This window comes from Crotalus tigris, unplaced genomic scaffold, assembly GCF_016545835.1.
Source record: "Crotalus tigris isolate CLP2741 ecotype Arizona unplaced genomic scaffold, ASM1654583v1 scf7180000017933.3771270, whole genome shotgun sequence".
NCBI classification, from domain to species: domain Eukaryota; kingdom Metazoa; phylum Chordata; class Lepidosauria; order Squamata; family Viperidae; genus Crotalus; species Crotalus tigris.
The window spans coordinates 2,559,146-2,584,861 of record NW_024096726.1 but is presented as its reverse complement, the minus strand read 5'-3'; the positions used below and the strand labels follow the sequence as shown (position 1 = coordinate 2,584,861).

General features: G+C 36.8%; 1 protein-coding gene across 5 annotated transcripts in view; it reads right to left on the bottom strand.

Moving 5' to 3' along the window:
• OTOG (otogelin) overlaps positions 1-25,716 on the bottom strand; it is a 114,941-nt gene that overhangs the window by 51,535 nt on the left and 37,690 nt on the right. For all 5 annotated transcript variants that reach the window (XR_005556860.1, XM_039344644.1, XM_039344646.1 and 2 more), the window contains 9 exons: positions 24,170-24,382; positions 23,084-23,249; positions 22,771-22,845; positions 20,794-20,834; positions 11,847-11,997; positions 6,503-6,610; positions 3,371-3,509; positions 1,914-2,048; positions 1,013-1,159 (listed from right to left, as the gene is read on the bottom strand). Coding sequence is in view for 4 of the 5 variants with exons in the window: in XM_039344644.1 (XP_039200578.1) it covers positions 1,013-1,159; positions 1,914-2,048; positions 3,371-3,509; positions 6,503-6,610; positions 11,847-11,997; positions 20,794-20,834; positions 22,771-22,845; positions 23,084-23,249; positions 24,170-24,382 (1,175 nt within the window). In the remaining variant the exon portion in view is untranslated. The remainder of the gene's footprint in view (positions 1-1,012; positions 1,160-1,913; positions 2,049-3,370; positions 3,510-6,502; positions 6,611-11,846; positions 11,998-20,793; positions 20,835-22,770; positions 22,846-23,083; positions 23,250-24,169; positions 24,383-25,716) is intronic.

Genomic DNA, 25,716 nt, shown 5'->3' with positions numbered 1-25,716 from the left:
GGTGGCAACAGATACAGAAAAAGAAGAGTGTGAAAGCTTTAATGCTTGTTATTATTTACAGTGATATTATTTACAGCAAGCATTTACAACATTTATATGCAACACAATGCAAACAATACTGGTGTCAAGTTTCCTCCTAAGTCCCTCTCCCAGAGACTAGCCAACCTCCGTTTCTGAGCATGACAAGAAAAAGAATGAAAAGAATAGGCCAGAATTTACTGCAGTGTGCTCAGCATGGCATGACCTTATCCTGCTCAGGCAAACACCTGTTGCTTCTCTGTTGGAGGGAGAAGACTCTCTAGGGTCTTCTGCCCAATCCTTCCTCAGAAATCAGGACTTCTGCAATGCTGATCCCTTCCTTTCTCTCTTAGTCTTAACTGAAGCCGATACCTACAGTTGCCCAAGTCCCTCCTTTCTATTCTTGGGTGGAGCTCTTATCCCTCTGGGTCTTCACTTCCCTTCTTCCATGAAAGCCACCCTAAACCTTTCTTTTCCTTTCTCAACCAGGAACTATACACTTAACTTGACTCTCCAACCTTTCTCTCACATCATTCTAACCAGGCCATGCATAGAATTTCCCTCTTTTCTCCTTTTTTCTCTCTTTCCAATGTTGAGGTTATGTCCCCCCCCCCAGCAATTAAGGAGATGATGCCCTCCCATGGCTTTAATATCCCACACCTTCGTATCAGTTGGACCACTGATACTGCTATCCCAATATCTCACTAAAATAGCCTTGGCTAGCAGCCAGAACAGATCATCAGTTCTTACCACAGCACTGCTACTCCTGAGCTACTTTCCCTTTTTACTCATTCCATATGATGGATTACACCAGGAAAATAGCAGGCACATTAGGCCACTAGAATCCATATGCCCCTCAATGACCAACAAACACAAACCAATTTTCACATTCTTTGAAATTTAATTTATTCCAGTGGATGATATAAGTGGAAACTTAAAGCTCTCCCAATGAAGTCAATAAGAAATTAAAAGTGTAAGAAAAGTTTTGTCTTACCTGCCACTGAGGCCCTGTCTCCACATGAACAGTTGTTCTTTGATCCCACATTACTGTGATGTGTTCATTAGGAAAATGCACAATGGTGAAAAACCCAGCCTTCCATATATATACTTGCTGCAGTTTGTCTATGTAACTCAGATGACTCTATTAAATATCAGACATGCATAATAAATTATAGGCATTTAATGAAAGCTTTACAATGTCTTATAAACATGCATTTAGGAAACCAACGCTATAATAGTTCTGTCTAGAATTATCATATTATTTTTTTATGTGGATCTACTTTTAGAAATATTTGATATGACCCAAGAGACACTGGATTTCTTAAGAAAATGTTTCTGGATGTAGATTTAAAATGAGGATTACACTTTGTCTTCCTCTGTAAGCTATTTATTATTTTCTAGCTGCTTTCAGAACTCTTCCACTAGATCAGGGGTCCCCAATCCCCAGTCTGTGGCCCACTGGCAGACCACAGCCCGTTTGGAACTGGGCCGCAGAAGTGGTGGGTGAGCACATGCATATGCAAAACTGAATTTGTGAAAGCAGCACACGCAGACAACCATCCCTTCTCTCCCCCTATCTTGCCTCCACCAAGCCAGAAAGTTTGGAGACCGCTATACTAGATAATGCCAGATGCTGGTATAACATGGTAATGGAAAACAAAAGAAGCAAATATGTACTGTGTGATGGACTATAAGTATCGTGCATGAAAAAATGTATCTCCATAATGCTTAGAAAAGAAAAGGGAGACTAAAACATAAATAAATAAGCATGACTAATTTTAAGAGTTTCTTGAAGTTCAAGGACTGCTAATATTTATCATGCAATATGAAAATGAATGACAGTGTTTTGGGTTTGATTATCTACATATCTTAACTTCTGTTCTGCTATAGCTTACCGGATCTCCAGTGTCATCATCAAATATTATGAACGATTTTCCTACGTTAATGGAAACATACTTTCTGCAAATGATTCCAATGTTAAAGCAGTTAACATTTTCTATGATGACTGAGAAACTAGTAATTGAGGAACTCTGCAGGAAAAAAAGATAATATGGCAGCTGATTCCAATTTGCAAACATGAAATGCACCTTAGACCTCTCCAACTGTTCAGCCTAACAGTTTCTCTTCTTTTTCTACCATCTGTGGCATAAATGCAGGAACAGCTGCTTTACAAGATGCAGCAAAGAAAAAGATGTCCCCACGTCACTGATCAGCCATTAATAAGATTGTTAATTCAGGACTTATATTCAGGTACGATTTTAAATTCAACGACCTCATATTGATAAGTCTCACAAGATAGCAGCAAAGCAATACATAGAGCAGGAGTCCTCAAACTTGGCTATTTTATGACTTGTGGACTTCAACTCCCAGAATTCCCCAGACAGCCATGGAATTCTGGGAGTTGGTCCACAAGTCTTAAAGTGGCCAAGTTTGAGAACTCCTGACATAGAGCTTTCTGGCTCCCAAGGCAAAATCTTGCAGATGGAGCTCAACATTAGTAGAAGAGCTTGAGTGGCAGGAGTTCTTTCCAAAGCTGCAACAATTGGGAGTGTTGAGAGAATGTTGAGAGAGTGCAATGAAAGACAAGAGTCACATAGCTGTTTCTTATCAACAAAAGCAACACCAGATGCGAACACTGCAAGGCTCTCCTCTCACCTTTCCAGTCCCACCAAATATTCGGGTTTTTTTTTAAACTCAGCCATTTGAAAATAATACTTATTATTATTTTATCTAGGCTATGAAACTCAAGAAGACCATTAGATGGTAGCAATGAATCAGGAATAGGGGTATGTCTTTGCTGTGTTTTCCAGCCACATATTCATAAACGTGGAGGAAGTCAATGAGAAAAAGGATAGCAGCAACTATTGGGGAAGCAATCAGGACTTCCAAAGACTGGTTCCAGGATAGGCTCCTTTGCTGAATCAATGGCTATATATCTATGTCTGCTCAAATGTTTACACTCTATGTTTTTCCTCCCATTTGATTCAAGTCACCCGCTGTTTGGCTTTTCTCTTCCTCTGAAGATTGGACAGCTTCTGCTTGGTATTTTATATCATGGTTTGGTTTAGCCTCAGAATCACTTATTTCATCTGTATTTTGATCTATTAATTACTTTTTATTTATTTATTAATACATATTATTACCAAATACAACTGAATTCAATACAATATAGCCATATATGAATAGTTCCCAATATAATAATTAAAATTTGGAATAGACCAAACTTAATTTCATTTTAAGTAATTAAGCTAAACACTTTTCCTATTCAGTTTACAGATGTTTAGGTTTCTTTTTAATTGCAGAGCACAATACGTAATTTAAAAACTGAACATGTTTTAAAATAAAGTCTTACCTTAACCAGGTAAACCTTACAGTTTCCAACATAATCAAAAGACAGGCCATCAAAAGTTCTATAATGGCGATCTCCATATGCAGTACACATTGATGGGCATGGATGGAAATTGCATTTAAATGAGCCATGACTACAGATGCTAAAACAGGATAAATTTATAACAGTTACAGTATCAAATATAAACCATAATTTCTAGATATAATCTGTAACCAGATAGCATGACTCTGTTAAAAATGATCCTACAAATTACTCACTAGTCCATTAATTCAGAACTTGTACAAAATTGTTGTACGTGCAGCTAAGCTAATATTTATTTGAACAGAAAAGATCTATGTAGGTAAAGCAATTCATTTTCAGAATTCCTTGCAAATATAAATTGTAATTATTCTTATGCCCATAACAGACTGCACACTCTAACATATTGCTGTCATGAAAGAAGTCAGTTTTATCATGACATCCCACATTCAAAAGAATAAAACATTTCATTAATTTGATTAAACATCTATCTTATATCAGAAACTAAATCCTTTAAGTAAAAAATATTATAATGTACAGACTGACTTTATTAGGCAATTAGCATATTAATTGCTAATTGCCAATCTAGCTCAACTTCTTTTATGTACCCATATGCTATCAACAATAATTTTAATTCAGATTCTTATTTTAAGGTATTTTAATGGAAGCAGAGGTTTAAGAACAAGTAAGACTAAATTAATTAATTCACATAGTTAAATCAGCCATTTTTTTATTTTAGCTTTTTCTTCAATGAATTTTCAGTGTGTTGATTTGTGGCATGCATTTTTCCACTGAATGTACAGAACATGCAACTCGCTATGAGACCTTTCTTTTTCCCATTTGATATAATTAGATCGGGAAACATGAGTTTTTCACGCATTCTTATTGTTGTTTCCATGTCTCATGTTTAACAATAAACCAAAGAAATATAGAAAAATAAAGAAAGAAGCACTAAAGCATAAAATAACAAACTGTCAAAAGGAGAGAAAAAGAACCTGCATTGTATGAATGTTACAAAACCCATGTCTTGTTTCTTTAGTTGATTATTTACTTTCAATTTTTTATTGTTGAAACATCGAGCTGAATCCTAAAGCAAATGAGCAGAAGTCTCCGTGAGCTGACTATTCCTTCTTCTCAACCCTGCAAGTCCCTATTGTGTCCCAAAGCTCTGCCTGAAAACAGTGGGGGGGGGGTTTCTTCAGAGTAGATTCTGACATAGAAGGGAGAGCAGTAGGAAAGGTGGCACTGCTGTCCCTCCTCGGTGGATGAGGGAAGCCACTCCCACTGACAACAAACCTGCCACTGAATTCCATACACTGTCTCTGATGGTCATATAGTTTGTACAAAACGGGATTATTTTAAAAGCAGACGTGGCTTATTTCAAAGCAGCCAACAAAGCATCTTCCTATACAGGTCCTTTTGTTCTCAATATTATTTATATAAGAAAAAAAAATGGGTCTACCATCATATGTAATCCTCAATGTAATCTGTGTTGCAAGTGAGCCCTGGGCCTCAATAACAGGTTATTTATTTTTTGTTTGTTTGTTTTATATGCTGCCCATCTCATCAAGAGGTGACTCTAGAATGTAAGAACAGTCCATAATAATCATAGAAGATAACTTTTTATCAAACATTTTGAAAATTCCATAAAACAGACTGAGATTTAATTCACATGGAAGACCTGAAGTTAATTTCCTACTGATTTGTGGAGGGAGTTTATATTGTGATAAGAATCCATTTCTTAACAAGAACATAAGAGGATATGCCAACAATTTACTTTTTCCTTTGCACTACACGTTAAGAATTATGTTTAGATTTCTCAGCAAATACGTTTTCTTCTTTAAGCTGAAAGCTGTGGCCTACTACTGTATTTTCAGAACTGCCCCCAGCCCCCTGAAGTAAGGTTCTTAAAGGCTTTTCTTTTTCTCTGTGTTTGTATGCCAAGTATCAATGACAGCTATATCTATACAGAGGTTTGGGAACAAGGGAGGCATCTGGGGGGTCATTTACCTTCCTGTCAAGTGGAGATGGCTTGTAAGTCGCTTCACCAGTCGGCCAAAAGGCTATAAATGTCTTCTAAGCAGATATTGAGGACCTGACAAAAGGCAGATGCAGTCAGTCAGCACAAGGCTGGAGTGGGCAAAGACATCCAGTCAAGGCATGGACAAGTGCTGACTGGAACAGCCTGGATTATTTTTCCTTTGGTCCTGCTGTAATAGGACCTGGTTACCCAGCAGAATCAAAAGTCCAATTAATAGAAGTTTGATAGGAAAGTAAGGAGCAAAGGATTGAAATATGTTACCGCTTAATGCATATTGTGGGTTTTAGTAATGCCATGTCTTACTTACTTATATAATACATTCCTGCCAATCCTGGTGATGAGATGCTACTTTATATTTTAATAAATTTGTTCATATGGTTCATAGGAAAAGCAGTTTTCAGCTCTTGGCTGATGAACCTAGATGAAACTGTTTATGAAAAGAAATGGTGAAAGACCTAGGTTCTTTTTTAAAAACCCAAGGGCTCTGTGAAAGTGCCAATAAAATTAAAGGTGAAATTATAATAATCAGAAAGTTCTTACACTCTTGAGTCAAAAAAAACCCCTCTTTTAAATTCAAGTATGACAAGGTAATGAGGACTAAACTGGAAAAAAATTATTAGCCTCAAATTTTGCAGAGACTTGGAGATAAACTACATTTTACATATTAAGATATGAAAAAATATTGTATAATTTAAAAAAAAATTAAAAAATAGCCTTGGCAGGAAGGACTTTAAGAAGGCCTTAGTGAGGAAACATGTGTCTGACCTTTTCTTTTTTCCACTAATTTTAATGGCTTTCCCACACACACACACAGGATTTCAAGTTGAAGTTAAATTTGTAAAAAGGAGAAAGAGTCTGCTTCTGAATCATAACCCAAATAAAATATTTTAATAGTAGTCCCTTTGTATTCATTCTTTCCTAATCCATTTTGGAGCCACTGAAGGTTTGTTTAACTATCTGTTAGTACAAAATGGAATTCGAGTCCATTAAGAAGAAAAAACAACATTCAAAAATATCACACTGGGAGGCATGTATAAAATGAACATTAATGAATAAAGGAAATGATTTCTACTGACCAGGTATGGCAAGAAGAAATTACTTTGTCCCCAGGAAAATATTCTTTGCCTTTCCAAGAACATGGGCATTCATTTGGCTTGAAGCACATATCGCCGTATTTAAAAAGGCTGTTGAAACAGCAGATAGGCATTCATTGTCAGTTATATTTTTAATACTATTGGATATAGAAAGATAGATAACTAAATAGCGAGACAGATCCTACTGGAATATATTGCTGATCTTCCACCCCATATCACTGAAGACAAAAAGCTTCTGTGAAAGAGGAAAAAACCTTACTGCAGAGAATAATAAGACTTGGCTTGTAGTATTCTTTCTCTTTTTTTATGAAACTGTGTGTGCTCAAATGCAGCAAAATCATGTCTGTCAGTTTCAGCTAAAGAACTTTTCATCAAACTAAGAATTGTGAACTCTGACATTTAATAGCATCATCAGAAAGTTGCAGTTAAAGTATGTATTTTCCCCACTTTTTTTTTCCTCTAGAGAAATCTCTGTGCACTTTAGGCAAAGGTTCTTAAGGAGATCTGGATAACCACATAACAAAATATGACTATTAATTGCCAGAAAATATGTTTTGTTTTACTGATATATAATATCCTGAATAAAACCCAATATGTTCTACATGAATAGGAACTATAACTAAAATAGGGCAGCTGATATTCTTAGCATTAGGACAGTTTCCTTTGAGTTAAGCTTGACTCCTTATGACTTCATGAACAAACCATGTACTTCCCTTGGCAACAATCCAGAAAGGATTTGCCTCTATCTTTTTCAAATTAACCCAAATCACTGATTTTCCATAGTGATCTCCCATCCCAGTAATGAATATTAAGCTGCACACTGCTTAGTTTTCAAGCCCAGGCAAGATTTTGTCTTTCTCAGGCAGCATCAAATAATTACAAAATTACTATCATAAGAGATCTATCAAATATTCAAATCAAATGAGGATTATGAAAAGCATTGCACCATTATACCAATGTATTATACCAATTATCGAAAATATACACTGTAAAGAATGGACTAAACATTACTGTGTTGCAAATTTAATGAAAATCACTCTCCACATTATTTAATTTCACCCTATATGTTTTCCTTCCCCCTTCAGAATGGCTTCTTCTGTCATGTTCCCGATCTCTTTTGCAGCTGCAGTTATGTAAATAGGGAGGTACGTGGGACTCTCAGGACTTCAGAGGATGGGCTAATATAACACTGGGCACCTCTCTCAGCTAAAGGCCTCACCTTTAGATAGCTTGTGCCGATCTCCCACACAAAAGCAAAAGCAATAAAGAAATTGAACTTGTCAAGAGGACCTTCTTTTGGTGCCTACCACTTCAAACTTCTGTATATTTATGATGGAATGTGCACCCGGAGGAGCGGAGGTCAGAGAGTTTTGGCAACAAAGAGGGTTCCCATAGATTAAGACACTGCACAATCTTAAGCTGGAGGTGTGGGAAAGAAGTTCAGGGTAGCCACACCCTAGAATCTCTTAGGACATATCAAATAGTTTATAAGATTGTAGTTTTAGTTTGGCAAGATTCTGTCTATTAGGTGAAAGCAAAAAAAAGAATTAGATTCAATTGGATTTTGCTGTGTCATTTTGGGATTGGATCTGATTTTATTAGTGTTCGAAAGCCGCACAGTACTAGACCCTGTAGGAGAAATGAACACTTGTTATATCTCCAAGTTGTTGGCAATGGGTTGGCAATGGATTGTCCTGGGCTGTCTACTGGTATGTTCCCAGTTATAATGTTCCTGGATTCCAAATGTGCTTAATGCCGTATTTCCTCAGCCTTAGCAATTGCTGTTTGAGGAATTCTGGGAGCTGAAGTCCACAGATCTTAGAGCTGCCAAGGTTGAGAAACACTGGCTTAATGTAACAGTTCTATCACTAAACAAAAACAATTAAAAAGAAAATGTTTTCAACAAAGCAGAAAAATAGCTGTCACCTAGGATTCTCAGTAATAAAAAATAAGTTTTCATATATAATTTTTTTGTCTTCTAATATTTTTAGAGAGCAATTTTTAAATATCCTCTTAATTCTGGAGGAAGAAACCCAAAAATATATCCAGTGAGTATTTTTGAAACTGGTACTTGACCAGCAATACCAGAGTAGTAAATACATCTTGCACTGCTTTGTATTTAATAAAACATTTTCAAGGAAAAAAATAAGACATAGTGAGTATTTCTCTTAATTTTAATTTATGTTCCTCCTCCACAAAACAAAACTGTATATATTTTAATTCAATACATCAAATCCAAAAGGAAGAGGGAAAGGATGCAATATTTTGGCATGACTATTCTTTTCAATCAATCTTTTCAGATAAATACATAGAATTTCTTTGGCTGTATTTATAGGAGTTACCTTTTATAAACTTAGCATGAGAAAACAAAGCCTTTAACATATTTTATTAAAATAATTTTCTAGTTTCTCCAATTTTTGTGAAAGAAAAGAAAATCAGTAACAACGTCATAGTTTCTCTTACCTTTTGACATTAGGGTCTTATTTAAAACTTATTAAAACAGCCCTCCTACATTTTCTGAATTACAAAATTCCCACTGATTTATACTACCAACAAAAGTGGTTGCATTCAGAAACAAAGAGCATCACTTTAGCCAGGCAAGACAAAAGTGCAAGTTTTATCTCTGAAATATAATCCTACATAAAACAAGTGCTAACAGCTTTCTCTTTTGAAAAGTCAGGCAGACAGATTGATTGCAAGGATCTAAGAATTCATAAAAAAGAAGATGACAAATGAGTTCTTTTTACTATGAATGGTCATTATTCACAAATGTCAATGTTTGATGTACAACTTACAGATTAAAATTAAATGAAGGCACTCACTTATAAATACTATAATTTGATCAACATACTATTTAATTTTACAGGCATTGCAGTCAGGCGCTTTTGCAGGAATTTAAACAATAGTTATAGCCTGGCACCATTCCTCCACCCAATGATAAATGCACTTAATTGCTATTCATTTTAAAGAGTTATGAAATCCTAGAGGGGAAAAAATTAAGAACCCACACTTATATTTATTATTAAGGACTATTTTCACCATTCTAAAAAAGCTTTTACCAAGCAGAATTACTACTTCATATGTTTGGTTCTTGAGTTTCAGAAGTACGGTCTCTAAGATGAAGAGTAAATATTTCATTACAAATTATTTAGAAAAATCTCACATTTGTTGAGTTCTGGTATATGAAGACACAACCACTAAATGCAACATGCAATGTTGTCTCTTTACTTTTTATGCTAATGTTACATTGAATGCAATCTATAAGTTTAAGGCTTTCTATTTGAAATACTGTATGGATTTTTAAAAAAAGACATTTCATTTTATGATATATACTCCAGGCTATTTTAATGTTATATTTCTAATGTATGAGCATGATTCTGAATCGTATCATTTTGGAAACTGCTGCTTATTTAATAAAAAGTACACCAAAAATTATTCATTATTTCACTCCAACAGTAACCTAAGGGGACTCTCAAAAAACATGGCTTCAAAATTAAATTCCTTCTATGCAATTAATCCCCTAATTCTCTCTGGCCATTGATAAGAGACATTCTTGGATTCCATTAAAATTATTTTTGTATGCGTGTTTGTGGATAAATTAGAAAGTGATGATTTTTTGTCTTTTCTTTTTTTAGCAAATGTTCCAGGAATTTATTTAAGCTTCTTACAAGTTATTTGATCTGCTATGCCATCTGTTCGGGAAGATATTTTAAACTGAGGGCAAGAAAAACATTTAGAGCAAAACAGGCATACATACAGATTGCCACAGAGGTTTCAATATTTCATTTTCAAATGAGTACTAGTGATGATTGCAATATTCTGAATTGAGAGTGGATAGAGGAACTTGAGATATCCTCTGTTCTCAGAGTTATTTTAAACTTTGATTGTGCTGAAATGTACCACAATGCTTTATTACAATACTACGTAGCAGATGAGACTGCTGTCCTTTCCACCCCTTGTGGCCTTTAAGGCAATGGGTCTCCAAACTTGGCAACCTTAAAACTTGTGGACTTTAACTCCAAGGAGTTAAAGAATCAGGAATCCTGAAAACATAGTTTAACAGATATCTTTCTGTTTTATCCAGCCATGATATACTGTAGATGTGCCTAGTATGGATTTCTAAGAAGTAGGTTTCATTGGGATGCTACCACAGATAAAAAAAACAAATGATGAACAAACAGTAATGTTGTCATAAAATTCTGTGCTAATTATTGCCAGAAATAGCAGCTCAAGAAAATGAGAGAAACATGTTTGGCATCTTGGTATCTGTGATTTTAATGAGTTTTTATTTTTTAGTCATAGACTGAACATTAAATGTAGATATTGACATCCATGATTAATGGGAAGCATCATACAAAATACAAAGAAGGCGTAGTTCACAATTACGAGGCCTTAAGGATGCAGCACCAAATAAAGAATGTTTACTGAATTGGTGAATGTGTGAAAACCAATCTCTCTGTGCAGGACTTACAAACACATATTCTCTTCTCCCTTCTTTAGAACTACTACAAAGGTTGAAATTTCAGGACTTAAAATCATAGTTTTCCAGCTAACCATTTTTAAGAAAATAGAACTCTGGGCATGAAGTATAAAAACATAAACTTCACCAACTTAACCATGTCCTAACATTAACGAGAAGGAAATATCCTGCTTTAAAGAGATAGACATTGAAACTCAAAAGGATACGAAGAAATAAATATAAGTACTGCAGATAGATATTTGTGCTGCTTAAACTATTGATTTGGTTGTATTGCCTCATGCTGTGGGGTCTATGACAATTTGCCATGGCCAACTTGCTACAGCCAACTTGCCGTGGTCAATTCACTGTGGGACAACTTACCACAGTCAACTCATTGTGGGACAATTTGCTGCAGGACAAGGTTACACTAATATCAAAGAAATGGTGAAATAGAAACATTAAAGAAAGGATGCAAAAGAAGGGACAGAACAAAATGTGAATGACAAAATTTTTTAAAAAATTATTTATTTTAAATAATTAAATTGAATTGTTAAATTGTCCTGCTGCTAGTTGCTTCGCAATGAGTTGGCTGTAGAAAGTTGTCCTGCAGTGAGTTGGCCGTGGCGAGTTGGCTGCAGTGAGTTGTGCCATTCTGTGTGCTGTGTTGTCTCAACCTAAAAAAGGTGAGCAAGAGAGCAAAAGTATTCCTTAGTTCTGGAGCTGGACATGCTCATTAAAGGTTTTCAGTTATTTAAAAGGGAATGAGAAATCATAAATGGATTTGTAGGCACTCAGTGCTGATGGAAGTAGAAGCTATGTTGCATGATAAAAATAGACTAAATATTATCGGCATTTTTTTTTACTTACCCAGTAGGACACGTGCATCCTGAAAAGCATGAAAGCTGTGTAGACACAGAAATATTTAGCAATTGATTTTCACAGGTTCTCTCCCTGTCAAGTCCCATAGTTGGTGGATGGCTACAGTTAACATAGATTTGGTCTTCTGGGCAATCATGATCTAGAAAAATACAACATAGATAACATCATAGTCAATTTTCTATATTCTATCAATCTCTTCAATACAGAGGGTTTATTGCCTGAGTTGGGGGTTGGACTAGATGACCTCCAAGGCCCCTTCCAATTTTTATTATTATTATGGATCATCGCACAGTCAGCCAGATGTTCAGACTGGATTTGGCATTTTGTCTACCTATCGAGTCCTTACCCAGGACCTGGGATAGGCAGATGTGGATGTTTGATGGTATTACAGATATTGTCGCAGGATGGAAGCAGTTCCTATTATTATTATTATTATTATTATTATTATTATTATTATTATTATTAATCATCGCACAGTCAGCCAGATGTTCAGACTGGATTTGGCATTTTGTCTACCTATCGAGTCCTTACCCAGGATCTGGGATAGGCACTTACTGTCTGTCGCTGTCTTCTCAATTTTGACTTTATATGCATTTGTTCTTAAGGCTTGGTCTTGTGCAGCCAGAATTAGTCCCTCGGTCTCTTTCTTCAATTTTCCTGCTCTTAGCCATTGCCAGGTATTATGGATCATCGCACAGTCAGCCAGATGTTCAGACTGGATTTGGCATTTTGTCTACCTATCGAGTCCTTACCCAGGACCTGGGATAGGCAGTTGTGGATGTTTGATGGTATTACAGATATCGTCGCAGGATGGAAGCAGTTCCTAGTAAGGCCGCCTTTTGCAATTGACTAATAGCAAATTTGTCAATGCCAATGGTGTTCAAGTGGTGCTCCAGTTGTTTTGGGATTGCACCCAAGGCGCCTATGACTATTGGTACTACCCTTGCTTGCTTTTGCCACAGTCTTTCTATTTCTATTTGTAGGTCTTTGTATTTTGTTATCTTCTCCAGTTCTTTCTCTTCTATTCTGCTGTCTCCAGACACTGCCACGTCCACTATCCAGACTTTTTTGTCTTTCTTATCGACAATTGTTAAGTCTGGGGTGTTATGTTGCAGGTGCTTGTCTGTTTGAATTCTGAAGTCCCAGAGCAGTTTAATTTTATCATTTTCTATGACTTTCTCTATTTTATGATCCCACCAGTTTTTGCTTACAGGCAAATGATATTTTTTGCAGATCTTCCAATGCACCATTGTTGCTACTTTGTCATGCCGCTGCTTGTAATCAGTCTGTGCAATCTTCTTGCAACAGCTTACCAAGTGGTCCACTGTTTCTTCAGCTTCTTTGCATAGGCGGCACTTACTGTCTGTTGCTGTCTTCTCAATTTTGACTTTGTATGCATTTGTCCTTAAGGCTTGGTCTTGTGCAGCCAGAATTAGTCCCTCGGTCTCTTTCTTCAATTTTCCTGCTCTTAGCCATTGCCAGGTTTTATTATTATCTGCTTTCCCAGCTATTTTTTTCATGTATTGGCCATGTAGTGCTTTGTCTTCCCATGCCTCTATTCTGTTCTTCATTTGGATCTTTCTTGTAGGCCAGTTTGGTCTCTCCAGTAGTTAGTAAGCCTTCCTGATATACTAATTTCAGTGCATCTTCATCATTGTTCTTCAGATATTCTTCCAAAGCCATTTTTTCTTCTTCAACCATCTGATGTACTTGTAGCATTCCACGCCCACCTATTTGCCTTGGTAGATAAAGTCTATCAATGTCACTGCGTGGATGAAGGGCATGATTCATTGTCATTATTTTTCTGGTCTGCCTATCCATTGCTTTTAGTTCTGCTTGAGTCCAGTCCACTATTCCAGCTGTGTACCTAATGACTGGGATTGCCCAGGTGTTGATTGCCTTTATGGTATTTCCTCCATTGAGTTTGGATTTTAAGATCTTCTTCACTCTCTTGATGTATTCACCTCTAATCTTTTTCTTGACTTCAGTGTGCTTGATGTTGTCAGCTTGAAGGATACCCAAGTATTTGTAGTACTCTTCCTCATCCAGACTCTTAATGTTATTTTCGTGGGGCATCTTGATTCCTTCAGTTTTCACTACTTTTCCTTGTTTGATAGTAAGTGTGGCACATTTGTCCAAGCCAAACTCCATTACAATATCTTGGCTATATATACGGACAGTGTTGAGCAGCGATTCTATTTCAGATGATGTTTTTCCATACAGCTTCAGATCATCCATGTAAAGGAGGTGGGATAGTCTAGCAGATGTTTTTGATGTTTGATAGCCATGTCCTGAGTTATTCAGTATTGTTGACAGAGGAAACAGTGCAATAACAAATAGTAATGGTGATAATGAATCTCCTTGAAATATTCCTCTCTTGATATTAACCTCTCCCAGCTTCTCACCATTGATCTGCAACTGTGTCTTCCATTGTGCCATCGATCTTTGCACAAATTTTCTGATGTTTCTACTGACTCCTGTTATTTCTAGGCACTTTATTATCCAATCATGTGGCAGAGAGTCAAATGCCTTTTTGTAGTCAATCCATGCCACATTCAGGTTGGTCTTCCTTCTCTTGCAGTTTTCCAAGATCATTTTGTCTATTAGGAGTTGATCTTTTGTTCCTCTGCTATTGGGGCGGTTTCCTTTCTGCTCAGGTGGAAAGAGATTGTTTTCAACTAGATGCTGTTGTACTGCATCAGCTACCACACCAGTTAGTAATTTGAAAGTTGTTGGTAAGCAGGTAATTGGCCTGTAGTTACCTGGTGTTGCCCCTTTTGCTGGATTTTTCATTATTAGGTAGGTTTTCCCAGTTGTTAGCCACTTTTCAATTTCTCCTCCTGTAGTATATTGTTGAACTGCTTGGCAATGAGTGGGTGTATAACAGTTAGATGTTTCAACCAAAACCCATGCAGTTCATCTTCACCTGGTGCTGACCAATTTTTGATTTTCCTTGCTCTTTTTTCTACCATTTTTGTTGTTATTACTAGTTCTTTCATTTCAACTTCTGTTTTATTTGCATCCACCTCTTTTAACCAAGCCGCATCCTTGTTGTATTTCTTTGGGTTATCCCATATCTGCTTCCAGAACTGCACTGTTTCTTCCTTGTCAGGTACTGACTGATTCCTTGCAGTTTCTCCATTGATGGATTGGTAGAAACGTTTCTGATTGGATTGAAATTGGAGGTTTTGCCTATAGTTTGCAATTCGAGCTTCATATCTACTGATTTTCCTGGCTATAGCTGTTATTTGTTGCTTTATTATTTCCAGTGCTTCCTTGATCTTCCTTGTTTCTAAGTGGTATTTCTTGATTAGGTATTCTTTGGTCTTCTTGTTCTTCAGCTTCTTTTCTTTCATCTGTTCTAGCTTGCTTGCATGTGATCTTAACTTGCTGATCTTATTTTCTAGTCTAACCTTCCATTTTTGTGGTGCACTGTTTGTTTGTTTTTCTTCTTTGTTGATTTTGCATCCCAGGTATTCTGTTATAACTGCAGCTGTGCTGTACATTAGTTGGTTTGTTTCTTGCAGTGAATTGGTGCTTATACTTGCTATTGCAGTATTTGCATCTTTTAATGCTTGTGCTAGCTGTTTCTTTGGAAACAAGCTTCAATGCAGGCAGCCTTATTCTGTTGTTTTTGTGCTGTTCTAGATGCTCAGTTATTCTTTGTTTCAATTCTTTTATTTCTTTAGTTAGAAGGTTTTGTTCTTCCTGAGGAATAGGCGCCTGGTTTCCAAATGAGAACAGTTGTATATCTCTACTGGATTCTTTCACTGCCAACTCCCCCTGGTTTGCCTCTACATTCTGAATTACTTCTTGTAAGGCTTTGATTTCTTTACCCTGGGTAAACCTTTGCAGTTCGTCCAATTCTGTTTCTGTAAATACTTTATTTCGTGTTATAAATCGGCGTTGATCTGCTAGTCTCTATTCTGTTATTTCTGATTCTGGATGTTGTTCTTTCCAGAACTGGTGCATTCATTTTAGATATCCTCGTCTTGTTGGACTTGATCTGTAGTAACAGATCATTATTTCTTTGTTTTCCATCACTGTGTATCTGCGACGGGTAAACACCTTTTCTTCCAGTAGTTCTGCAGCTGCTGGCCCTGGTTGCTCAGCCAACAGTCCTGAGTCCTGTAACCCATTTTTCACCAGATATCCAGGAACTCCAATATCTAGCGCGGACCTTGTTAACCCGGGCGACGTCCGAGCCGGTATGGCATTCTGCAATTTACGTCTCACCATATTTTTTATGGGAGAGACACTCTTTGTCTGACTCCTCTGATGAGACCTGTCCAGTATGGTTGAAACTCTGGCATAGCTCTCATCTTCCTCAGAGTACACAAGCCCCACAACCACGTCAAGGTAGTGCCTCACTGGGGGTTTATTATTATTATTATTATTATTATTATTATTATTATTATTATTATTAATCATCGCACAGTCAGCCAGATGTTCAGACTGGATTTGGCATTTTGTCTACCTATCGAGTCCTTACCCAGGACCTGGGATAGGCAGATGTGGATGTTTGATGGTATTACAGGTATCGTCGCAGGATGGAAGCAGTTCCTAGTAAGGCTGCCTTTTGCAATTGACTAATAGCGAATTTGTCAATGCCAATGGTGTTCAAGTGGTGCTCCAGTTGTTTTGGGATTGCACCCAAGGAGCCTATTACTATTGGTACTACCCTTGCTTGCTTTTGCCACAGTCTTTCTATTTCTATTTGTAGGTCTTTGTATTTTGTTATCTTCTCCAGTTCTTTCTCGTCTATTCTGCTGTCTCCAGGCACTGCCACATCCACTATCCAGACTTTTTTGTCTTTCTTATCGACAATTGTTAAGTCTGGGGTGTTATGTTGCAGGTGCTTGTCTGTTTGAATTCTGAAGTCCCAGAGCAGTTTAATTTTATCATTTTCTATGACTTTCTCTATTTTATGATCCCACCAAGTTTTTGCTTACAGGCAAATGATATTTTTTGCAGATCTTCCAATGCACCATTGTTGCTACTTTGTCATGCCGCTGCTTGTAGTCAGTCTGTGCAATCTTCTTGCAACAGCTTACCAGGTGGTCCACTGTTTCTTCAGCTTCTTTGCATAGGCGGCACTTACTGTCTGTTGCTGTCTTCTCAATTTTGACTTTATATGCATTTGTCCTTAAGGCTTGGTCTTGTGCAGCCAGAATTAGTCCCCTCGGTCTCTTTCTTCAATTTTCTTGTTGGACTTGATCTGTATTAACAGATCATTATTTCTTTGTTTTCCATCACTGTGTATCTGCGACGGGTAAACACCTTTTCTTCCAGTATTTCTGCAGCTGCTGGCCCTGGTTGCTCAGCCAACAGTCCTGAGTCCTGTAACCCATTTTTCACCAGATATCCAGGAACTCCAATATCTAGTGCGGACCTTGTTAACCCGGGCGACATCCGAGCCTGTATGGCATTCTGAAATTTACATCTCACCATATTTTTTATGGGAGAGACACTCTTTGTCTGACTCCTCTGATGAGACCTGTCCAGTATGGTTGAACCTCTGGCGTAGCTCTCATCTTCCTCAGAGTACACAAGCCCCACAACCACGTCAAGGTAATAGTAATAATAATAATCAAGGGATTATTATTATTACAGGCAAATGATATTTTTTGCAGATCTTCCAATGCACCATTGTTGCTACTTTGTCATGCCGATGCTTCTAGTCAGTCTGTGCAATCGTCTTGCAACAGCTTACCTCGGTCTCTTTCTTCAATTTTCCTGCTCTTAGCCATTGCCAGGTTTTATTATTATCTGCTTTCCCAGCTATTTTTTTCATGTATTGGCCATGTAGTGCTTTGTCTTCCCATGCCTCTATTCTGTTCTTCATTTGGTCTTTCTTGTAGGCCATTTGGTCTCTCCAGGAGTCAGTAAGCCTTCCTGATATACTAATTTCAGTGCATCTTCATCATTGTTCTTCAGATATTCTTCCAAAGCCATTTTTTCTTCTTCAACCATCTGATGTACTTGTAGCATTCCACGCCCACCTATTTGCCTTGGTAGATAAAGTCTATCAATGTCACTGCGTGGATGAAGGGTATGATTCATTGTCATTATTTTTCTGGTCTGCCTATCCATTGCTTTTAGTTCTGCTTGAGTCCAGTCCACTATTCCAGCTGTGTATCTAATGACTGGGATTGCCCAGGTGTTGATTGCCTTTATGGTATTTCCTCCATTGAGTTTGGATTTTAAGATCTTCTTCACTCTCTTGATGTATTCACCTCTAATCTTTTTCTTGACTTCAGTGTGCTTGATGTTGTCAGCTTGAAGGATACCCAAGTATTTGTAGTACTCTTCCTCATCCAGACTCTTAATGTTATTTTCGTGGGGCATCTTGATTCCTTCAGTTTTCATTATTTTTCCTTGTTTGATAGTAAGTGTGGCACATTTGTCCAAGCCAAACTCCATTACAATATCTTGGCTATATATACGGACAGTGTTGAGCAGCGATTCTATTTCAGATGATGTTTTTCCATACAGCTTCAGATCATCCATATAAAGGAGGTGGGATAGTCTGGCAGATGTTTTTGATGTTTGATAGCCAGGTCCTGAGTTATTCAGTATTGTTGACAGAGGAAACAGTGCAATAACAAATAGTAATGGTGATAATGAATCTCCTTGAAATATTCCTCTCTTGATATTAACCTCTCTCAGTCTCTCACCATTGATTTGCAACTGTGTCTTCCATTGTGCCATTGATCTTTGCACAAATTTTGTGATGTTTCTACTGACTCCTGTTATTTCTAGGCACTTGATTATCCAGTCATGTGGCAGAGAGTCAAATGCCTTTTTGTAGTCAATCCATGCCACATTCAGTTGGTCTTCCTTTTCTTGCAGTTTTCCAAGATCATTTTGTCTATTAGGAGTTGATCTTTTGTTCCTCTGCTATTGGGGCGGTTTCCTTTCTGCTCAGGTGGAGATTGTTTTCAACTAGATGCTGTTGTACTGCATCAGCTCCAACAGTTAGTAATTTGAAAGTTGTTTGGTGAACATGTAATTGGCACTGTTTGCCTAGGTGGTTGCCCTTTTGCTGATTTTCATTATTTAGGTAGGTTTTTGCCCCAGGTTGTTAGCCACTTTTCAATTTCTCCTCCTTGTAGTATATTGTTGAACTGCGTGGCAATGAGTGGGTGTATAACAGTTAGATGTTTCAACCAAAACCCATGCAGTTCATCTTCACCTGGTGCTGACCAATTTTTGATTTTCTTTGCTCTTTTTTCTACCATTTTTGTTGTTATTACTAGTTCTTTCATTTCAACTTCTGTTTTATTTGCATCCACCTCTTTTAACCAAGCCGCATCCTTGTTGTATTTCTTTGAGTTATCCCATATCTGCTTCCAGAACTGCACTGTTTCTTCCTTCTCAGGTACTGACTGATTAATTGCAGTTTCTCCATTGATGGATTGGTAGAAACGTTTCTGATTGGATTGAAATTGTAGGTTCTGCCTATAGTTTGCAATTCGAGCTTCATATCTACTGATTTTCCTGGCTATAGCTGTTATTTGTTGCTTTATTATTTCCAGTGGTTCCTTGATCTTCCTTGTTTCTAAGTGGTATTTCTTGATTAGGTATTCTTTGGTCTTTTTGTTCTTCAGCTTCTTTTCTTTCATCTGTTCTAGCTTGCTTGCATGTGATCTTAACTTGCTGATCTTATTTTCTAGTCTAACCTTCCATTTTTGTGGTGCACTGTTTGTTTGTTTTTCTTCTTTGTTGATTTTACATCCCAGGTATTCAGTTATAACTGCAGCTGTGCTGTACATTAGTTGGTTTGTTTCTTGCAGCGAATTGGTGCTTATACTTGATATTGCAGTATTTGCATCTTTTAATGCTTGTGCTAGCTGTTTCTTTGGAACAAGCTTCAATGTAGGCAGTTTTATTCTATTGTTTTTGTGCTGTTCTAGATGCTCAGTTATTCTTTGTTTCAATTCTTTTATTTCTTTAGTTAGAGGGTTTTGTTCTTCCTAAGGAAGAGGTGCCTGGTTTCCAAATGAGAAGAGTTGTATATCTCTGCTGGATTCCTTCACTGCCAACTCTCCCTGGTTTGCCTCTACATTCTGAATTACTTCTGGTAAGGCTTTGATTTCTTTGCAGTTCGTCCAATTCTGTTTCTGTGAATACTTTATTTCGTATTATAAATCTGCGTTGATCTGCTAGTCTCTGTTCTATTATTTCTGATTCTGGATGTTGTTCTTTCCAGAGCTGGTGCATTCGTTTTAGATATCCTTTTCTTGTTGGACTTGATCTGTAGTAACAGATCATTATTTCTTTGTTTTCAATCACTGTGTATCTGCAATGGGTAAACACCTTTTCTTCCAGTAGTTCTGCAGCTGCTAGCTCTGGTTGCTCAGCCAACAGTCCTGAGTCCTGTAACCCATTTTTCACCAGATATCCAGGAACTCCAATATCTAGCGCGGACCTTGTTAACCCGGGCGACATCCGAGCCTGTATGGCATTCTGAAATTTACGTCTCACCATATTTTTTATGACATTCTTTGTCTGACTCCTCTGATGAGACCTGTCCAGTATGGTTGAACCTCTGGCATAGCTCTCATCTTCCTCAGAGTACACAAGCCCCACAACCACGTCAAGGTAGTGCCTCACTGGGGGCTTATTATTATTATTATTATTATTATTATTATTATTATTATTATTATTATTATTACTATTATTATTATCCTAGCAGTCACATATTTTTAAGAGCATTGCACAACTTCATGGTTATGGAGTATACAGTATGGCTATTACCTGTATCACTAAATATTTCTCACCAAAATCATAAATTTGTTTAGTCGCAATAGTACTTTCTTAAATTATTCCTGGTCCAGTCTTCTTGCATATAGACAACCCATAAGTATCCAACAGACTAGGGTTTGGAGAAAAATGATCTGGGTTAAATTTGTTTTTGTTTTACTTTACATACCAGTGTCGTCTTCACAATTCATCATCCCATTTCTGCAGTGGCTGTGGAAAAATTGCAATAAATAAATAAAAATTAAAATATTTTTTTAAAAAAGTTTGAAATCTAACCTTATGTCTCTTGGAACAAACAAAAAATCATCAGTTGTTTTCACAAATAACTTTTAAAACAATTCTTCGGCTAGACTATAGATTACACTGGACAACAATTTTTTTTAAAAAAATGTTGATGATTATGATAGACCCCTTCAAACTGAACACAAATATAATTTGTATGATGACTGTATCATGTAGGAATCTTGAGAAATATGAAATTAACTTTTAATGACTGAAGTGTACTTAATCACATAATGTTTCCAAAACACTGAGTTCAACAGGACCAAAAGTGTTTTGCTGCTGATTTTCATTTGTACTCAGTGTCTGATGCATCTTCCTGTAATGCCACGCAGAGTCACTTGGTTGAAATGGACAGTCATAGAAACTAATTAGATAGATAGATAGATAGATAGAAAGAAAGAAAGAAAGAAAGAAAGAAAGAAAGAAAGAAAGAAAGAAAGAAAGAAAGAAAGAAAGAAAGAAAGAAAGAAAGAAAGAAAGAAAGACAACCAGCATTGATGGATTCCAGTTGCCCTGGTGCCATTTCCCCATTATGGCAACTTTCACCATATTCATCACTGACTGCATCTAGATTTTTGGTAAAGAAGTCCAAGTGTGAATGCAGATCATGAATCTTCAGTGACATGTTGCACTTTATGGTCTTGTATGCTGTAAGTAGTTTATCAATCAGCTAAATGTAGTTTGGTACTCTGCAACTGCCAAGAAAATTCTCGATGACACCCTTGAATGCTTTCCAGCTGACTTGTCTGGCCTCACTAACAGATCTTTGAATCGCTTGTTATTGAATTCCCTTCCCTCTCTCCTCACAGGGGGAAAAATAGTTTGGGCAGCTTTTGCAGGAAAGATATTTAAAGTCTTAAAGAGAAGATCAGATCTCTCAAATTTTGACTTCGGCTGTCAGTAGCTTAGTGACGAGCCATATTGCTATGGCCGGTCTTTCCCTTGCCGGTTTGGAGAGCTGCCGCCCTCCCGCGATCAAGCGAGGGTCCCCTCCTTGCTCATCGCCCCTAAAGGGTGACTTTTGACCCTTTCCAGGGTCCCCCAGCAGGATAAAATTGGACACTGAAGACGGAGCTCGCCTCCATGCATCTGCAGGAGCTGCAATGGCAAACCAGAAGTCCTGCAGAGCCATTACTTTTAGAAGTCCACAGATATTCCAGTTGTACTTGATGTACTGAATGTGCTTCAACAACATTCCATGTTCTTGTATGTTTCTTTCATTTGTGTAGCATAGCCAATGAAAGGTGCCCTGGTATCATCATGTAAAAACAGATTTCTATAAACATATATAATAGGTTAAATTACTGGTTTTCGGGATTAGCAGCCAAATATCTATAAGATACATACAAAAGTGTTCAGTAAGCAAAATTTTTGTTGTCCAGTGTTATGTGTTAGAATATAAGGTCCATACTTTAAATAGAAAGTGGATATCCTTAATGACAAAGATTTCTGAAAATATTTAGCATATTTGAATCATGACAGCACAGTCAATAATAAAAGGAAGTTACAAAAAGTATTTGAGGAGGAAAAAAATGAAGTGTCTGGATTGGGAAGATATTAGATAACTGAACCAGCTGCCATCTTATCTCAGATTCCTCCTATCAGTCATCCCATCCACCTTATGATGAGAAATGGAGGAGAGAATCTTTGCCTTTGATAACAAGATGCCTCATGTCAATCCTGCCTTTCTTTCTTTAAGAAGAAGAAAAACAAAAAAATTCTGGAAGAAAATTCAGGGAAGGAGATGGCAATTAATAAAAATGAGATATAAATAAATAAATAAACAAACAAACTCCAGTCAGTGGAAAATTAAGACATTTGTAAACTTTGATTGGAAACTATCTGCAATATGAGAGTAACTTACCACTTTCCAAAAGATGTGATTATATTTTCTCCAGGGGGATAGTCAATACCATGAAAATAGCAAGGGCATTCATTTCTATAGTAAAAATGAAAAAAAGTACTGAATATTGGTATACAATTTATATGGCTGGAAATATTAAGTGTTGTAAAGAAAACATTACTTCTTTCATGCCCACCACTGCTTTCTGTTCAATTACTCAATATATTCGAAATTTATTTTTCAAGTCTGTTTATGTGAAAGCTTGAAGTTTTTTTTTCACTGATCACTTAGATATGAAAACATATAATTATAAAGAAATAATAATTAAACATACTGTGGCACACATCTGTCAGTTTTGATGTTCAGATACATTCCAGAGGGGCAGGTGCAGCCTTCGACACAATCACCATCGCATGCCTCTGGCACGGAGAATGCTCGGCAGCTCCTACCACAGGTAGATACACAAGTACTGTATTCCTTTGTATCTTCACATGAAAGAGCTGCTCAAATGAGAAGAAGAAAACTTCTCATGTTACAAGCTAAATGCACACACATTCACCTGGACATAAGATGCTGTTCAAAATATTATGTATGCTTACTCAGAAGTTAGATCCAGCATATTTAGGTAAAGCACAGGACTTTATCATAAGAAACTGTTTCATTAACAATAAATTACGTTACTACATGAACTAAAACCTTCATGGCTTATTACATTCAACATGTGTAGATTTGAATCCTTTTCTTATTTTTTGTCTTCTAGTTTTGGGGATGAGTACTGACACTTGTTTAGAATTTACAGCGTAATTTCTGCATAGCTCTCATCTCAAAATATCACAAAATCACGAATATATTTTCAGCAATTATGTTCCAATAACTGTTTGACAACAGAAGGCAGGTTCAGATCTCAGAACAACCTAACTCAGGAATATTCCATGATGGAACATTTGGCCTAACCTTAATCTGGAAGATATAATAATGAGTTTGATAGCCACCTGTGGCCTTGAGAATTAAGCTTTCCCAGTCTTGCAATCATATAAAGTCATCTCCAGTACAGAGGCTTTTTTCCAATTTTAGGAGAAGAGCACTACATGATAAAACACCTTGCATTTACACAAGTCCTATACAAGACTTCCAACCACTTTACAGATGAAAAGAAGCCTTCATCTTTCTTGCACTCCATATTTGCCATACAGTACTGAGATATAACCAGTCTAAGAAAGATAGGGGGAAGGAATCTTTAACTGCAAGAATTCATGGAAGAGCTCTAGCATAATTTTCTACTAAGGCCCACAGTTGTATGGAAACAAGCAAAGAAATTAAGTTCAGACATTTCACCACTTCACAGGATTTAGCTTTGTTGTGATCTTCAGTCACGGCGCCAAAGACAGTTGTTAAATTTGGATATTGAAAAATAACTTACCACATTCTGGGACACTACTCCGGAAATTGACCTCCACTCCAAATCTGTGGCACAGATGGGCATAATGGGAGAGAGCGGAACACATACAGATCTGCCCACATTTGCAGGTGTCTCTTCTACACTGTTCAAAATAGGGAAGAGGACTCAGATAGGTATAGCATGGGGCAAAGAGTTCTCTGGTAATGATGCTGCAAGCTTCTGTTGCATAAGCAGCTGTCAAAGTAATAAATAGAAATAACCAAGTTTTAGTGTGGGATCCTTTAATTTAAAAGCATTGTAAAGTCTTTTTTTTTTTTTTTATCCTGAGGAACAAAAATGTCTGTTTCAGCTTCTCTGATAAACAACACTGTTCCTGATGGTACTTGTAGATGTAAATTGTGTTGAATTTTTTCAAGAACTTGAATTGCAATCGCCATAAATATTTTCACCTCCTACTCATTCTTATATTCATATTTAGAGTGCTGCGGGGATCATACAACACTAGACATATTGCAGAGATATAAGCTGCAGTAGCTCCACCAGATGATCATTTATGAGGAATGCTGAGAATTCTACTTAAGCAACACCTACTTGAGTTTAATAGGATGACCTGCTTGAACAATTAATCACTGCCTGGCTAAACTTAAATTCTGTCATTTCACATAAAAATGCTAATAATGTCACTATGCAAATTACAAATTTTATATATGACCAAAAAATGTAACCTCTAAAACATCTATTGTTTTGTGGAAACTACGACAAGAAAAGATTTCACTTAGGCACCTAATCTGTGCAAGGAGTTTTGCAATTATTATTTATATTTTCAAAAAGCAGTACACCTTTAATTATTTTAGGCATTTCAGAATGCATTTATCTAGCTTAGCCACAGAAGGGAATAAACTATTCAAGGCCTGAATTACAACAACACTGAATGCAAGAAAAAAAATTAAGGATAAATGATAGCTGTAACTTCTAAAGAAATATCCATAGTGCTACATAGAACAGCCGTGAGGAGGGCATTATAAGCAGTCATCTTGTTTGTATAAAAATAGTGTGAATGTGTGTGTGTGTGTGTGTGTGTGCGTGTGTGTGTGTGTGCGTCTATGGAGCCCCAAATTTTTGTTGCTAAGTGAAACATTTGTCGAGTGAGTTTTGATCCATTTTACGACCTTTCTTGACACAGTTCAGTGAATCACTACAGTTGTTAAATTAATAATGCCTTTGTTAAGATTATTATTATTAATATGGTTTCCCCATTGACTTTGCTTGTCAGAAGGTCATAAAAGGTGATCACACTGCAAATATCATAAATAAATACCAATTGTTAAGCGGCTGAATTTTTATCATGTGACCATGGGGATACTGCAATGGTCATAAGTCACTTTTTTCAGTACTGTTGCAACTTCAAACGGTCACTAAATGAATTGTTGTAAGTCGAGGGCTACCTGTATATATTGGGCCTGGACATCTTAGATATTTTCTTAATCTGTGTAATGCAAGAACTGATTTTGAAGTTTAAGTATATGAATACAGACATCACAGTTGCAGAAGCACAAAATGAACCTTAA